The 18,086-nt window shown below is 41.1% G+C and overlaps 1 protein-coding gene across 8 annotated transcripts in view; it reads left to right on the forward strand.

Annotated features, from left to right (window-relative positions):
- Window positions 1-18,086, forward strand: part of NCOA7 (nuclear receptor coactivator 7) — a 168,810-nt gene that overhangs the window by 104,636 nt on the left and 46,088 nt on the right. For all 8 annotated transcript variants that reach the window (XM_004469058.4, XM_058307389.1, XM_012529223.3 and 5 more), the window contains 5 exons: window positions 5,774-5,853; window positions 8,734-8,841; window positions 14,988-15,101; window positions 15,875-16,000; window positions 17,090-17,274. In XM_004469058.4, coding sequence (XP_004469115.1) covers window positions 5,774-5,853; window positions 8,734-8,841; window positions 14,988-15,101; window positions 15,875-16,000; window positions 17,090-17,274 — 613 coding nt within the window. The remainder of the gene's footprint in view (window positions 1-5,773; window positions 5,854-8,733; window positions 8,842-14,987; window positions 15,102-15,874; window positions 16,001-17,089; window positions 17,275-18,086) is intronic.

Raw genomic sequence — 18,086 nt, forward strand, 5'->3', positions numbered from 1 at the left:
CAAACCCCGGGCCTCCTTGACCTGCGTGGAACTGGCCCATGTGTAGGGCTAATGCGCACAAGGAGTGCCCTGCCACGCAGGGTGTCCCCTGTGTAGGGGAGCCCCACACGCAAGGAGTGCACCCCGTAAGGAGAGCTGCCCAGAGTGAAAGAAAAGTGCAGCCTGCCCAAGAATGGTGCCACGCACACAGAGAGCTGACACAACAAGATGACAAAACAAAAAGAAACACAGATTCCCGGTGCTCATAAGGATAGCAGCGGTCACAGAAGAACACACAGCGAATGGACACAGAGAGCAGACAACTGGGGGGGGGGGGAGAGAAATAAATAATAAATCTTAATAATAAGTGTACAGTAAAAGTTGTGAACTTACAGAACAAATGTGCATGTCATCACACAGTGGTCCCATACATCACCCCACCACCAATACCTTGCATTGTTGTGATACATTTGTTATAAACTATGAAAGGGCATCACCAAAATACTAACTGTAGTACATATCTTACATTTGGTGTCTTTACCCCAACCCACCTGATTATTCACACCCTGTATTAGTAGTATTCATGTGGTATAGTTCATGAGAGAACATTGTCATGTTTGTCCTGCTCACCACCGTCCATCTTCCACCCCTGGATTCCTGTGCTACACAGCCCTGGGCTTTGTACAGTCCATTCACAGCTACACTCGTTTTCCATTCTGTCTAATTACTTCTCCCTCTACTTTCATCAACCACACTCCTTTTCTCCCCAAACCTAAGCCTTCCTTAGTTTCATTTTTCATTTATCAACTGTCTAGCCTGACTACCTTGTTTTTGTCTCCACGCCTACAAACCCAGTGTTTTTCCACTGTACCAATTCTGCCCCCTAGAGGACGTTTGGCAGTGCCTGGAGACCTTTTTGGTTGTCCCAACTGGGGTCAGCGGTGAGAGGGATTACACTCACGCCAACTTTTAGTACCATTGTTTTCAAAGCTTTTGGAGGTTTTGTTGACTGCCTTTTTGGCCTAATATTCAGTCATTGTAGTATTGGTTGCCAACTTCTTTGTTATTTTAAATCTGCTAGTCAAAAATAGTTAAATTTATATTTTAAAAATTGCCCAAAAAAGGACTTTTCTCCTTTATATTCCTCTTAAAAGAGGGCATGGGCAAAATGTTGCCTTTTCCCAATTCTGTGTAATAAAAAATTAGAGAACAGCCCCTTCCAGGTTGTAAGGCATCATGCCCCCTGGTCTTTATGAACTACTGATTGTGCTCTGAGGAACAGCAGCATTAATATACATGAACAGGGAGGTGTAGAAGTTCTTTTTTATTCCCTCTCAGATAATTTGGGGGTTCTTGCATGAAACGCCTTCACATTTCCATGCTGTTTTGAACATGGAAGAGCTGATGGGTGATCGCTTTGTGGATTGTAGGCTGCAGGGGTCACTTCGATTCTCAGAAGCCATGAGTGGCAATGCCCTGAGAAAAAAACTTCTTGAGCACATAGGCTTTGGAGGGAGGTGGTACTTTTGAAACAAGTTTAAGCAGATGTTGGAAGCTGGTTTGCCATCGGCACCTGCCACACAGGCAGTGCTAGAACAGCTAGAAGTGAGTGTGAAGAGGCTGACTTGGCATAGATTGCTGGATGTAAGTAGCTCTAAGCAGCTGGGGAGATCTTAGGGCAGCGTTATGTGCCTATTTTTGTGCAAATCTTACACCTGCAGTTTCCAGTTACTGTCTAAAATGTATGTTCCAGTTATTTGCACTGGAATTACATCTTCTTGTTTAGTAAGACGTGTAGTGTATATGATTAGGTTTTCTTTAAGAGGATGACAAAAGGAAGCCTCAAGTCTTTGGGGTGCTTTCTTGGTCTCCCAGTGCATGGGAGAGAGGAGTTTTTTTTAAGTAAACTGGTACCCGAGGACCTTAGATTTGGAAGCCAAGAGCCTTGTGTTCTGGACATCTCGAGGCTCAATTGAGTTCGAGTGGAAGGAGGCAAGACAGTGGGCTGGGCAGCAGTTCCACCTGAGTTGAGGTCAACCTGTGTACCACCCTCTGTTCCCCAGTGCACCCCTCACCTCCAGGATTTATGCAGAGCGAGGTGGGCTGGGCTGAAGGGCCGGCATTTCAGTCTTCTAGGATTTTTGTCTATTTTGTCACAGGTACTTCCTTAATTGAGCTGGGAAAATCCAGCTCTGTAGACTTAATTTTAGAGGCGGGGCAGTAAGAGTTTCAATTTCTTTGCTCTGAATGGCTTCTCAGGAACACTTGGCCAACTCTTCCCTTTGGCAGTTCATTTGCCTTGAGTTCCTGTAAGTAAGGGGAGGGTCAGAGTTTGAATAGCTTTCCAGGGCTCAGAGGAGGCTGGAGCTGGAAATAGATGTGGAGAGGTCATCACGAGACGGTTCCACCCTTGGAAGTGTCATGGGCCCTTGCCGGAAACCCTGGAGTTAGAGCCATGTCCTGAAGTCCAGCAGAGCAGCCCTGCTCTGCGGCAGCCCAGGGCTCTTTCCCCACCTCTCCCCACTGCCAGAAAACTCTCCAGGGCTTTGTGGACCATGTGCTGCCGAGTGCAACGTGGTAAGACATGCAGAGCTTCACTCCTGAGACACATAGCCAGCCATCTTTAAAGCCCGCTGCAAACAAATGTTTAGGAAGCAATACTTAAACCTGGCCTTGTGTGACAATGGTATGACAATCATGAAATGAGACCCTTAGGATTTGCCAGTTATTTCTTTCTATATTGAGTCCGCTGTAAAACATAGTGTTCATTTTGTAGCTTTTGTAGACAGGTGCATACGATTCAGTCAGTGTGACGTTATATCAATGTGTTCTACACAACCAGACTCCTCAGGCTGATTGATATCTGTTGGGAAGTTCCTTCAACCATGCATACCAGGTAGAATATTAAGGCACAGGGCATTCAAAGCTGGGCACATCATGGTCCTTACCTCACATATCTCAACATCTTACACTCTGGAGTAAGGCTTTTTTTTTCCAAGTTTTTTTCTTTTTAGTAATATTACCATGTTTTGACTTTTTTTTTTAACCTTCCCACCTGTGCCAATGAAATGTAGTTTGATGTTTGTACTAATTCAGGTGGACTGAGTTAAGTTTATCCTGCAGGGTTCAGGTTTTTCTTTTGCAGCTGGGCAATAGGGAAGCTCTTGAGTTGGTGGCCCGTAATAGTGCCTCCCCCCATCAATGTACAGCTTATGGAAGGGTAGAGAAGAAGGAAAAACCCACAGAAGGGTCTGAAAAAAAGCAGTTCTGAAAGCAAGGCTGTTCATAGTGCTAGTGAGAAGGGGAAGGAGTATGCAGTAAACAGAGTAGAGCCAAGATGTTAAGAAAAGTGAACGTGTAAGGTCCCCATGGGTGACTATGGCTGGGAATGTTAGCCTGGAGTGTCCATCTTCCATGGGAACAGACCCAAAACAACCATTACAAATTTTACTCCTTAGAAGGAAAAAAGAAAGAAGGGTGTTAACATTTATTGTTTACCTCCCATGAATTGTGTAAATGAGGTTTTTTTTTTAAAGATTTATTCTTTATTTATTCTACCCTCCGCCCCTGCCCCAGTTGTCTGCTCTGTGTCCATTTGCTGTGTGTTGTTCTGTGACCACTTCTATCCTTATCAGCAGCACCGGGAATCTTGTGTTTCTTTTTGTTGCGTCATCTTGTTGTGCCAGCTCTCCGTGTGTGTGGCACCATTTTTGGGCAGGCTGCACTTTCTTTCGCGCTGGGTGACTCTCCTTACAGGGTGCACTCCTTTCGCATGGGGCTCCCCTACGCGGGGGACACCCCTGTGTAGGGGTGCCTGTCAGCACTGCGCCTGTCAGCACTGCGCATGGGCCAGCTCCACACGGGTCAAGGAGGCCTGGGGTTTGAACCGTGGACCTCCCATTTGGTAGGCGGATGCCCTATCCATTGGGCCAAGTCTGCTTCCCTGTAAATGAGTTTTTATAATTGTTATTTCATAAGAGAGTGGGAAATAATGTGATTGGGTTTTTGAGTGGGCTGTGTAGACTCTCCTAATTTGGAAATCTGAAAAGCATAGTCATTAGTCCCACCTTCCTGGAGTAATTTTAGATGTGGTTCCTGCAGGTAAAGAGGTTTTATTTTAGAGCCTAGAGGAATTTTTAGGATGTCTTGTTCTATGATGGGATCTGATTCAAACATACAAACAACTAGAACAAGATTCTAATGGCAGCACCTACTTAAATTTATTTTTCCTCTTGGTTTTTATTTTTAAACAATACAATGGAAATTAAAACTCAGATAAAATCATACCTGAATGAACTATTTTCATGTTTCTGTGTTAACATTCAGTTCTCATCTGGTCTACCCACATTTGTTAGGTAGAAGAATGGTGTTGGTGTGTGTGTGTGTGCGTGTGTGTGTGTGTGTGTGTGTGTTTAGGACCTCAGATGTAAAGTGCTGAGGTAATGATACTTTAATAATACTTTATAGATGGTAGCATGTTGTCACTGGTCACAGCTGGGATCCTTTGTTGTTTATTCACAAAGCCCCTTCTGTCCTTGTTTCCCACTACTATTTCCCTCCTTACCCCACCCCATTCTGTTGTGTTTAATGCATAGCCTTTTATTTGTATGTGTCCTTGAAAAACATGTGTAGTGGTCTGTGTGCATCTTTTTAAAATGTACGTAAATGATACTGTTCTGTAGATCCCATTCTGTTTTTCTTGACCTAAACACGGTGCTGTGTGTACTTCTGACTTCTGATTTGATCTAGTATTCCAGGGGTGGTACCTCCGGCCCTCACTGCCTCAGAAGATGCTGCAGTGAGCATCCTCAAGCAGGGCATTTTGTAGTAGTCAAAGAGTGTCTGCCTCCTGGGAGAAGAGATCCTCTGCAATAGATTGCTGGGTCATATGGGAAATATACTTAATTTGCTGGAATGACTCTACCAGTGTACATTCCTAGTAGCAGTTCATGTCTCTGCCAACACTAGAATTATCCAGCTTTCTGATTTTTGCCAGGGTACTAGGTATAAAGTGATACCTTGGTTTAATTTGTGTTTTTATGATAACATGTAAGTTGCAGCATCAGTTTTATGTTTCTTTTGCCACTGAAATTTTTAGCCATTTTAGTATGTCTCTATAGTTTATAATATTGGATAATATTCTGCTGAGTTGATATACCAAGGTATATTTAACTATGTTAGTTTGAATTATATACAGCTGCCAATAGTTGACAATTTTTGAGCTGCAAAAACAGAAAAATCTCTGTTTCAACTTAATATGTTGTTGGGTACATAAGTGTTCCTGGGTTTTCATTGTTAAAAATAGTGTTGTGGTACTCATATGCTCTATATAGAGCATTTTTCCTCTTTAGAATTTTTCCTTAGGATAAATTCTTAAGAGAAGGAGGACTGAGTCAGAGAATGAATACTTTTATGGCTGTTGTTACATATTGCTAAAACATTTTCTAAAAGGGCTATACTGTTTTACATTATACATCATTTATATCACAACTACACTGGTTTTACTCTAGCCTCATTATGTACCATCATTTCAAGCTATTACTTTTAATAACTGCAAATCATTACCTCATTGTTTTTATTTGTATTGTTTGACTACAGATAATATTAATCATTTATTCATGTGTCTTTGACTAAAGTAATGTTTTTATGACTGTGGTCTATTTGTGCTCTTAGTCGGTTTTTTTCTTAGTCTTCATTTTTTTTTTTCCACTTTGAAAATGGGTTTTCCAGATTGTAAATTAACTATCTTTGCTGAAAATGAAATTATTCAGTTATATGAAATTTTTTCCTTCAGATGACAATCAAAACAAAACACATGATAAAAAAGAGAAGAAGATGGTGGTTCAGAAGCCCCACGGTACTGTGGAGTACACTGTAAGTATGAACAGAACAATGCGAGTGTTTGTTGATGCCAACAGATGTTTTTCTCTGACACATTCTGCCCCTTGGCTACCTTCCTCTTGGGTCTCCAATAATATTGAAGCTTCTCAAGACCTGTCCTAGGTCACTGGTCTCCCATCCTTACTCTCCAGGCACTCTCATGTCAATGTGTGGCTTGACTTAACTTTCAGATGCCAGTGACTCCCAATTTTAGGTTCCCATCTGAGACATTCTGTTGTGTTCCAAATCCATGTATTCCTCTGCTTACTCAACAGATGCACTTGGACCTCCGTGTGCAGTCCTTTCCCAGGAAACACAGTGGCTCTATCATCCACACATTTCTTTAAGCCAGAACTTTTATCCCTGACAGCTTCCCCTCCCTCTCCATATTCATTCCTACCTTCTGGGACCATCCTGCATATCTAGGCCAGTTTCCTTCGTTGTACTCTATCATAGAATCATGTTTTTTCAGTTTAACATTATTGATTGATTAGTGTGATTGTTATTTTAATGTTTATCCAACTAGACCTGTTTGTTCATCTTTCCTAGATGGTTTTTCTTTTATATGCGTTACTCCTGGTTCATGCCAGGCTCTATGTAAGGCAAGCAGGAAGACCTGATCCCTCTCCCTGGTGCTTTTTTTGAAACAGTAAATCTCCAGGCCTCTCTGCAGAAGCCCACTGAAGAGCCTGGCACAGGCATTTCGTGCTCAGTGCTCAGCGAACATCACTAGGCATTTCTCTGTGGTTTACAGGCCCAGCCATTTCCAAAAAGGATTTGAGGTGATATCTCACATTACCAGTGTCAGAAGTACATTGCTCATGCCCCAAACACTCAGCACAGTGCCTTACCTCATAGTTGACACTGAGAAGTGTTGGATCCAATTTTTTATCATTAATAGCAATATTAATCCTTAAAGCCATAATTCTTAAGACCTGTGCATATCCAGCAGCATGATTCACCAGCCCCTGCAAAGAAATGAGCAATGCTGTCTGCTAGGAGTTGCTTCTCAGAGTATAGGAGGCAGGGAGAGTCATAATCAAACCCCAAGTTAATTAATGAATAGAAACAAGTGATGAAAGTTATAATGCAGTTGTGCTCACCTGTTTGGTTTATGTTATAGGATTTGTTTTTTGTGGCAGGTTATTTTGTGTGCTTGTCATTAGAAATAAAAAGTGACTCATAAAATTTCCTATTTAGAGAAAAAAGCTAGTGCCTGTAGGATCACTTCTGTTGCTTCTGAGCTGTGGGGGGTTTAAGCAATCTGGCTTAGTTTTAGATATTTAATGATACCCCCATCCCTCTTGGGGTCCATATGTATGTCTTACCCTTTCTATAATAACTCCAGGTTGTTAACATTTTTCTCCTTCCCTGCATCCTGCATACACAGTATCATGTACAAGCTTTGCTTATAAAAAATAGGAAGAAAATTTAATTGATTACTTACTCTGAAGTAAGCTGTGAAGCAGATAATATGATTACCTCTGTTTTATGGCTGAAGAAACTGAGAAACAGGTTAAGCAAATGGTTCAAAGTCACTCAGCTGACAAGTGACAGGAGTATGGCTCTAGAGTCTGTATTTTTACTCTGTATTTTACTCTGTACTGACTCTAAATACTGAAAACACCTGGGATTCAATATGTAGTATAAATATATAATATTGGAAAAATATATACAAAATATTTTTTTAATACAGATAATTTTGCTGAGGGTAAAGATAGGGCATATATTGTTACATTTTCAGTGATTTAAAAAAATATATATCTAGGAAGGCTTTGAGGCTATTTCCGTGGTGTTTTAAATTATAACCTGTGATTAGTCTGAGATAGTTTATCTACTTGGTGGGTTTAATTTTATTTTGGTGTCTCCGCCTTCTCTCCAGGCAGTCCACATCCTCCTGCAGCTTCCTCAAATCACCACCTAATTCAAGGCTTACCTGGTGGAGCCAGTTCTATTTATAGGGACAGCCACCAGCCCTGACTCAGGGCTGGATTTTGGGGACTTCTCAGTGACATTAACCAGAGTGACCTGCCACTAGCACGTTCTGTCTGGTGACCCAGGCCAAGTAGCCTGTTCAGATTATTGACATGGCGGCAGGCAGCAGATTTCTTTCCGGGTGGACCTCATTCATTGTGAAGTTTCCAGCTGCCCTCTTTCCTGCTATCCTCACCTATTATAGAAGAAAAGAAAAGTACTCTTCTTGTATACCTCTCACAGGTTTTAGAGAATAACGCTGTGGGAAATTTTGCACAATTATTTGCAGCTAATCTGAATTTCTTTTCCGATTTCCCTACCTCCCACAGTGTTCGTTTGTAAAATACTTGAGTGTCTTCTCTGTGTCGGGTCCTGGGCTGAGCGTGGGGAAAATGGCCATTAATAGGCCAAGCACTGTCCAGAAACTTGTAGCTCAGGAAAGGTACAGGAAGCAGACAGACAGCTGCACTGGAGAAAGTAGCCCCATTTCCCATGTTGCTGGGCACTGGGCGTATGTTTATTTCTTTTCTTCTTTTGGTTTTTTGTTATATATCGTGGACCTTCACCCCTACTCCTAAGTTGTGCCCAGTTGTGCAAATTTAGAAGTCTATTTGAAGGATGAGGGAGCCCAGAAATGAATCACATTTAAAATTTTGCTTTTATGTGAATTTCACAAGAATTGAGAACATATTCTCTTTCCTCTTCATGATACATCTGGATGGAACTATTACTTTTTCATTTACTCATATGGACTAACTTTGTCTGTAAAAAGGAAGTTTTAATGCTTAAAATGATTTCTATATTATATATATTTTACCACAACTAAAAATAAAGACACAAAAAAGGAAGTTGTTTTGTTTTTGCTTTTTGTATTGATTCTTGTTTGTTTGATTATTCCAGGCTGGAAGCCAGGATACCCTAAACTCCATAGCACTGAAGTTTAACATCACTCCCAATAAACTAGTGGAACTGAATAAACTTTTCACACATACTATTGTTCCAGGCCAGGTAATTATTTTCTTGTTAAGTATGACTTTAGAAATGTTGCATTTATCTTTTCTTGCCATTTTAGTGCCTCACTCTTGCTGTCAGGTTCATCACTAATGATAATGTGTATTGGCTCAATCTTTCTTCTTTAGATCAAGAATTTTGAAAGCATCCTAATACTTATGAGCTGTTCAGGGATGAATATTTTGCAAATGACTAGCTTAGCTTCTTATACGTATCATTAGTTTATGTTGTAGGTATTTCCTAAGGCATCGAGACATTCTAAATTAACTTGATTTTTTTCCCCTATAAAATACAACAGATAGTCTTCAAATGTTTAATTCAGAATTGCAAGTTTCAGTTCATTTCACTCCTGGGATACATTTGGCCATTGTTTTATTTTAAATTAGGTAGAATTTCTGTCTGTTTGATTCAGTTTGATACTATTAAGAGCAGTCAATGCTGGCAGAGGCAAATTCAGCAGGACCATCATAAAAAGACCACATACAATTTTTTTCCAGATTTTCAGTACTTTATTTGTTAAAATGAATGAAATTGACAAATTGTGTAATTTTGCCACTCTAGATTAATCCAACAAACCATTTTTTTAGTACTTTCTATTGATAAAATATTATTTTATTTCTACTTTAAAACTACTGTCAGCCAATAAATTTAAATGACTCAGACTTGGAGGATTTTAGCTAAGGCCAAGCTTTCAGTTCCATCCAGAGGAAATGTTCTTATGACCATGAGCATGCTTGGGTGTCCATGACAACTTCCTAGAGCATCTTCTTTTATTTTTATTTTTTTAAAGCATCTTTAGTTTGCATAAATGTACTGCATTAGTCAACCAAAGGGATGCTGATGCAAAATACCAGAAATTGGTTGGTTTTTACAAAGGGTATTTATTTTGGGTTGGAGCTTACAAATACCAGGCCATGCAGTATAAGTTACTTCCCTCACCAAAGTCTATTTCCACATATTGGAGCAAGATGGTTGCCGACGTCTGCGAGGGTTCAGGCTTCCTGGGTTCCTCTGGGCTCAGCTCCTCTGTTTTCTTCACAAGGTCAGCTGTAGACTATCAGGCAAAAGTCTCTGTTTCTCTCCCTGGGGCTCCAGCTTAAGACTTGAGCATCAAACTCCACCATCAAAACTCCCAACATTAAAAGCCTAACTCTGTCCTTTGCCATTCCTTTTATCTGTCTGCCTTGGTGGGTGGGGACTCAACACCCTAATGATATGACCCAATCAAAAGCCCCAATCATAACTCAATCATGCCCAGGTACAGGCTCAATAACAAACATAATCCAGTATCTGTTTTTGGAATTCATAACCATATCAAACTGCTACAGTTATATAAAAAATATAGGGGGTTCCCATATGCCCCACTCTCTCTCCCTCCCACAGTTTCCCACATTAACAGCTTCCTTTATTAATGTGATACGCTTGTGACAATCGATGAACACATTGTGAAGAATTGCCACTAACCATGGATTATAATTTATATTATAGTTTACATTCTGTCCCACACAATTTTGTAAGTTATGACAAAATACGTAATGGTCTGTATCCATCATTGCAACATCATACAGGTCAGTTCCAATGCCCCGAAAATGCCCCCATATTACACCTGTTTTTCTCTCTCCCTCCCCTCAGCGCCTCTGTTGGCCACTTTCTTCACATCAGTGGTAAAAGTTCTTCCATTGCTAGAATAACAATAAGTTTGTGGGAAGCGGATTTGGCTCAATGGATAAAGCATTTTCATACCACATAGGAGGTCCAGGGTTCAACCCCAGGGCTTCCTGAGACCAATGTGGAGAGCTGGCCCACGCGCAGTGCTCATGCGCACAAGGAGTGCCTACCATGCGGTGGTGTCCCCCGCGTAGGGGAGCCCCATGCCCAAGGAGTGCGCCCCTTCAGGAGAGCTGCCCCGTGTGAAAAAAGCGCACTCTGCCCAGGAGTGGCGCCACACACACGGAGAGCTGACGCAGCAAAATGAAGCAACAAAAAGAGACACAGATTCCCGGTGCCGCTGACAAGAATGCAAGCAGACACAGAAGAACACACAGCAAATGGACACAGAGAGCAGACAACTGGGGTGGGGGTGGGGAGAAAAATAAAAAATAAATCTTTAAAAAAAAATAAGTCTATAGTGGAATAGTAAGTCCACTCTCATCCATTGTTCATTCCCCAGTCTTGAGGATTCTGGGATGATGATGCCTACTCTGCCTCTAATTGAGAGGGAGCTGACATCCCATGGGGCAGATGGATGGAACTGTCTTGCTTGCAGTTGCAGACTCTCTTTTCCTTGGGATGGGCATCGTCCATCATCATCACCTTGTTAGTTGTCCTGGGTGAGTCTAGTGAACTGGAGAATAGGTGTTGCAACTTTGCTGAGATTCAGGGCCCAGCTGGCATGTGGACAGCCCGAAGATCTAAGTCTCTTGGACATAGACCTATCAAGTATAGTACTAACTGTAGGTTCAGATAGGAGGGGTAGTAGAGCCATGTATACGGAAACTACAAATGAATACAACTCTGCCACACTGGGGAGCATAAATTCCAAGGTAAGGCCCACTGGCAGGTACCAAACTCCTGAGCTGTCTGTGCCATCTATAGTGTCTGGATGTCATTAGAACCTTCAGGAACCCTGCTATTTGAGGCACTGTTTACTGTGGCAGTCAGTGAGATCCTGCTGAGGCATGCATAAGTGTAACCTCTGGAATGACCTCCTGACTCACTTTGAAATTTTCTTAGCCATAAAAACTCATTTTTATTTACCATTTTTCCCTTATGGTCAAAGGTCTTTTTCCAGGTGCATTGCTAGTTGACACTTGGTAATAATCCCTTGGTGCCAGGGAGGCTCATCCCTGGAGTCATGCCCAATGCCAGGGGGATGGTAGTACGTTTATAGAGTTTGGCTTAGAGAGAGGCCACATATGAACAGCAAGGAGGCTCTCAGAGGTAACTCTTAGGCAGCATATAATAGTAGGCTAAGTTTCAATTTCAAGAGAAAAGATTCATAAGTACAGTCATCAATATCAAGGGCCTGGTGCAATGGTCCATCCTCCTTCACTAGGCACTGACCTTAAGCATATTCTTGAGTCTTTACATTATTGTGACATTTAACTCTTGCAGGGTAGATCCTGCTACTTGTAATCATAGCCTCATCCACACAGTGGCAGAGTTCTCTGTATTTCTTTCAAGGGCTATACATGAAGCCCAAAGAGCCCCATGCTGGCAAGTTGTCCTATAGTGCTTTTGGGATTAATGTCGTCAGAAAGAGAAATGAGTGTAGTATCAGTGCCAGCTAATTGAGGAAATGTATGTTAAAACTTTTTAAAAATTATTAACTTTTCACCTCTAGGAAGACTAACAGGCAGATTTTAATCTCCTCTTGTTGGCTGCTTTATCTTGTAATTTGGGATATTGTTGCATAATGTATAACTAATCCATATAGGAGAAACTTATATTTACCAGACTTACCTTTACTAATTCAAGGCTTAGCACTGTAGTCACTAGGACTTTGTAAAATAATTTAGGGTGGTTCTTTATTCTTTGACTGTGTCCAGAAACAAAATAGTTAATTAATGTAGGATCAAGGTCCAGTAGCCAAGAGGAGGTATGAAGACTGTTTGACAAATGGAGGGAGCCTACTGTAATGCTAAAAACCACAGGAATAAAGACTTAAAGCTGTTTCTTTTTGCCGGTTTAGCAGCGCTGGGAAAGTCACTTCCTTTTTTGAATATCAGTGTCCTCATCTCTGAATTTAAAGGTTTGGGCTACATTGTCTCAGATAATCCTTTCTAATCTCTACTGTGCTGTCCAGAACTGTTATGTGCTGGTTATTTGTCCCAGGACCCATCCTCTACTCATGATTTTGCTCGTAAGAATAGGGAATTGAGAAGACTGAAATTGATGGAGGGCCTTTCAGAATTTTGGATGCCCTTTCGTTTTCAGGGATTTTTAAATACTCTCTTGGGTGCTTGGAGGGGTAGGTGTCTTTCTTACCTCAGTAGACCTGATAAATCAAAACCAGTATTATTTGCTCTGGTTCTAGAAAATTTAAGGCTCACCCTTCTAGAGACTGACTTGATGGTCACCTTGAAGTGAGAGAAAGAACTGGTGCCTGGCCATATCAGTGGCCAGAGGAGAGAGGTTATTTTCAGAGGAGGTACCTGGGAATGTATTGAAATTAAAATCTTACTCTAAACCTTTTGTTGCTTCAGAAAACAACAAATAAGATGAATGAATTCTTTTAAAAATTCAATCAAGACATTAAAATTTTTGTAGGAGGCCCTGAGTTTGACCATTCGTTCTGGTACTTCTATCAAAGGTTGAGGCCATCTAAAATGATTTTTTTAAACTTAAAAGACATAATATTTTCACAAATAGTTTATCTTGGGCACACTACGAAGTTACCTTGCTAATGTATATGTTAAGATATTTTTATATCCACGGGGATGCATTGGCTAAACTTGCTTAAAAAAATTTCCAGGCTAAAATAATGATTGCTTTGTTTAATGATAAAGTACATTAGGACCTCAAATCACCCATTTCCCTGTGTGTTGGGATAAACCAGCATTTAATTTTCCTAAAGGCACTGCTGCCTGTGATCCAGGCTCAGCCTCTGTGTTGAGGTAACACATATTCTGACTAAGCTTCCCAGCTTTCAGATGTCACTTCTTTCTTTAAAGCAGTTAACTGTTTAAACATGGGCATTATCCTTTGATCCATCACTTCGAATGTGTCAGCTACTGTGTTGCCTAATACTTGTCAAGAGCTCAGGTGCAAGAAATAAAATTCATGAAGCATTTAAAAAAAAATACTATTTGCTCACTTCTCTAGTCTGGATACATAGAATAAGTAAGAGCACTGCATACCAAGACCATAGAAGATTAGCCCTTTGTAAAATTGCCTTTACCAAGCTAGACTTTGGCGTCTTGCATTGACCCATGTTTGAAGATGTTATACAAAACAGTCCTCCAAAACTGGTTATTGTATTTACAGTGAATGCATCATTGAGGACATAATTCACTTGAGAACAGGTTTTTTTTTTTTTTTTTTGTGAGACCTAATGGGAGAACACTTGTATTTCTTCAGAGAAACTAGTTTATCTTATGGAAAGTGAATTTTCTAAGTAATAATGACTGTCTCTTTGCATTGATTCTTTGGAAACTGATAGCCATTTTGCAGCCCTCCTCTCAATGAGTGTTTAGTAATTTTAGAACACACATTTTCATCAGTAATCATTCCTCATCTCTAATTTTCCCACCTCTATTTTAATGTGCCTTTTGTTATTGCCTCAATTTTTTTTTGCAGTGAAGCTTATACAACTCAAGTAAGAAAGAGCAATAATGGAATGATGGGAGACAGTGAAAAAGCAGAATTGATCGGTTGTTATATGGTTAGCTCTGAATTTTGTTTTTATAATCTTTTACGCTCATCATTTTAAGACTGTATTTGATATGACAAAATGTAGTATGTGTTACTAAAAGAGGATTGAGTGACAGGATCATACCATTTTGGGAATCAGGACATCTTGCAGAAGGAAGTTGCTTTGTATAATTTGTTGGAAAATTTTTATTTTTGTTTTTATATAACCCAGACACTGATGAAGGGAAAATCTTGAGATTATTGTATTGATGACACTTTGTCCGATATGTCATTTAAGGACCTTACATGCTTTAGCACTCAGGGCCTGCTTGGAGTTAGCAAAACTGGGTTGGTTCCCTTTCTACCTGGTACAGGTGTTATGTTTAGAAGCACACCTTGCTTCTCTCTCTTTTCCTTTATACCATTGGTCTCCTTCCCTGGAAGGCTCTTCCCTCCCTCCCTGTCCAAGTCCTGCTTACTCTCACCACTGCTTCTGGACCCATCTGCTTCACATGGTGTGCCTCGAGGACTCACCACCCTGGTCCTGCCCGAGTCTCTCCTTTTGTGAGCTCTTCACAGTCTGCAAGGTGTGTTCTGCATACTCTCATATCGCCAAGTAACTGTTTTCATGGAATAGTCTAGAAGACTCAGTCACTTATGAATTCCTTGAAGGCCAGTTAGGTCTCACGCATGACCTTACCATGATACCATGCACAGAATAACCACTCTAAAACTGGCTGGTGGTTTGCCTGATTCTTGGTACTTACCCAACACTTCTTTCCCATTCACAGGTCCTATTTGTGCCAGATGCCAACTTTCCTTCCAGTACTTTAAGATTATCAACATCTAGTCCTGGTGCTACTGTCTCTCCTTCATCATCAGATGCAGAATATGATAAGTTGCCTGTATGTATGTCATTCATGCACTGGAGTTCTTATTTATCAAAAATACTTTGTGTGATTTGTAGAATTCTATATATTTTTCACAAGATTACATCTGAAATTTAACCCAAAGAGGTGGGGTTAAGTAATTGGTCATTAGTCAGGAGAAATCTGTTCACATTTAAGGTCTCAATGTCAAATACATGTAAAAGTATGATGTTAAGTTCCCAATGAGACTGATAGTTTATTTGTATTCCTCATTTCTCCTGGAGAATGCAGATCGTGAGACTAATAGGAACTCTTCACTTATTTTATTTTCTAAAGACATTTAATGAACCAGTTTTGAGGCTCCACAGATATGCCTTAATTTTTTTTATTATTATATGTAATGGTACTTCGGTGGTATACAATATAAAGCAAATGTAATAGAAATATTGAAAGAAGGAGAAAAAAATAAACAGCAACTCCACACTCCCTTCCACACCCACTAGCTCAGCTTGCTCACCCCCAGCATGGCCCACCCTGAGGTAACTGCCCACAAAGGGCCCTCCTGCTTACCGGGCGGGGAACTCAACTGTCCTCACATTGCCAGGGCCTCTACATTTGTTTGTTTTGAAATCTGAGTTTGCTTGGGTATCTGTCACATTATTTTTGATTTTAAAGAACAGAGAAGCTTTGCCTTTTTAAAATGTTCAGGTTAAACAGAAGCAAGTTACTTGTAGAGAACTTCACTGCATGGTTTATATGAATTTTTTTTTTAAAGTGCATTTGATTTTGGAAATTTTTGCTTTCTCAAGGATGCTGACTTAGCAAGAAAGGCCTTAAAACCCATTGAAAGAGTCTTATCATCTACTTCTGAAGAAGATGAGCCAGGCGTGGTAAAATTTTTAAAAATGAATTGTCGATACTTCACCGATGGAAAGGTATTTGGCCATATAATTTGTTATTTTTTCCCCCTGGGAATCTACGGGGATTTAAACTTGTTTCTAAATTACTAGAAGGGAGACTCCGTGCAAATATCTTACCTGAAGTTTCAGCTTAAGATTTGCCAAGCATCCATTCGTTTTCTTCTGTTGGGCACTTGGCATATTCCTTATTGAGGCAACATGATGATTGAGTGGAAATGTGACTTACTGTGACCTTGGATTTATCACATTTCAGTTCTTGGCCTGTAAATAACTAGAAAGAGGGTATAGAATATGTTTAGCAGCACACTTTGGAGTCAGACTCGTCTACTAGTTCTGAAACTATGGGCAAGTTATTAAATTTCCTAAGCTTCCATTTTCCTCTTCTGGAAAATAGGAACATGAATAAAACTTACTAGGTCAATTAGAAGAAATAATTAGTGGTAATTAGAAGAGAAAATTCATGTGAATAGCTTAGCACCTAACCTGGAAAATAAGTTCTCAATCTATATCTATAAGGGAACGTGACTAAGCTTTAGGCTTTAAGATTCACCAAGCTACTGCTTTTTGCTTTCAATTTCTGTAGTTCAGCTATATTCACTTCTGGCTACCAAAAAAAGAAAATCTTGTAACCTTCTATATGTCGAGTCATTGCATTTTAAACGTTTTAGAGAAAAATATTAGGACTCTTCTTAGGCACCCTGGCACCAGGACAGCCACTTCCTTAGCACAGTGCCACGTGCCGGATAGATGCATGATGAGTCCTTGCTGAATGAAGCGGAAGGCATCGCCTTCTCAGTCGGGAAGGCGTTTGGCCAGCCCCTCTCATCTTACAGACTGAGAACTGGGGAAGCTGAGGCCTCAGGGGTGGCCTTGCAATGGCTGTGCTAGGACTAGGGTCATCTGATGGCCCCAGCTGAGCCAGTGGGTTTTCCCTGCTCTGCCATCCCAGAGCCCAATGATGCCTTTTCCCCGGCCTCACTAAGGAGATGTGATTGTCATGCAGGACACCATGGTTCATGGAGGAGTCCATTCAAACGTCTGGGGTGGTTGCTGGAAGCAACTGTAGTGCCTGTAGTGATGCCAGCCTGCCCCTTCCTCCTGCAGGGAGTGGTGGGCGGCGTCATGATCGTCACGCCCAACAACATCATGTTTGACCCTCACAAGTCTGATCCTTTGGTTATTGAAAATGGTTGTGAGGAGTACGGCCTCATCTGCCCCATGGAAGAGGTGGTCTCCATTGCGCTCTACAATGACATTTCCCATATGAAGATCAAGGACGCCTTGCCATCGTAAGAGACATTTCTTTGTTTACCAGAAAAAGAGATGCTGGGAAAATTACGTGCGGTTTTGAAATGGGGGCATTTGCAGGAGTGAGGAATTTTGTAGAGGTGGTTTGAAGGGGGAAGATTTGCGTTCTAAATTTCAAAGAAAAATAGAAAAATGAGAGGAAATGAAAACAAGTCAACGAGAGGAAAAAGTTGAACCTGTAAAGATGTCCTTCTCTTCCTCCCCCTCCCTCCTCTTTATTTTTTACCCTTCTACCTTCTCTCCCTCCTCTTCCTTCTCCTCGTTTCCACTCCACTGTAGGCAGTCTTCCTCCTGCCAGCCTGCCCTTGCTCCTGCTTGGAGAGAGGTTTGAGTGGCTAGTGCACGGCCCCCTCCTCTGCAGCTAGACTGCTATAAGTGGTGTGGAGAGGGAGTAATGCTGATTTGCATTTTTTCTACAAGGTAGATGAATGCGACTTAGTCTTGATTACTTTTGCTTGATAATGCTGAGTCTACTGTAAAAAAGAGAGGGAAGCTCCCCCAGAAAGAGGGCTAAGAGAGCTTAGGACATAGTTTCACTTACAGGGATAATCTGGTTTTTACTGCCATTTGTTAACGTGTCTGCTTCTCTACAGATGCTAGCAGTAAAAATCTTCAGAAACCCTCAGCAATAGGAAGGTAGAGATGATGCAGTGGGTCCTAAAGGTACAAACAGAACTAGCTCTTGGGGCTCTCAAATGCAGAGAGAGGGGAGCTAGAGAATGAACCCAGACTTAAACTCCTGAGGGCTCTGTGCAGCAGTGCAGCAGATTCCCCTGGCTCCTACAGCCTGAGC

This window comes from Dasypus novemcinctus, chromosome 11 (genome assembly GCF_030445035.2).
Source record: "Dasypus novemcinctus isolate mDasNov1 chromosome 11, mDasNov1.1.hap2, whole genome shotgun sequence".
NCBI classification, from domain to species: Eukaryota; Metazoa; Chordata; class Mammalia; order Cingulata; family Dasypodidae; genus Dasypus; species Dasypus novemcinctus.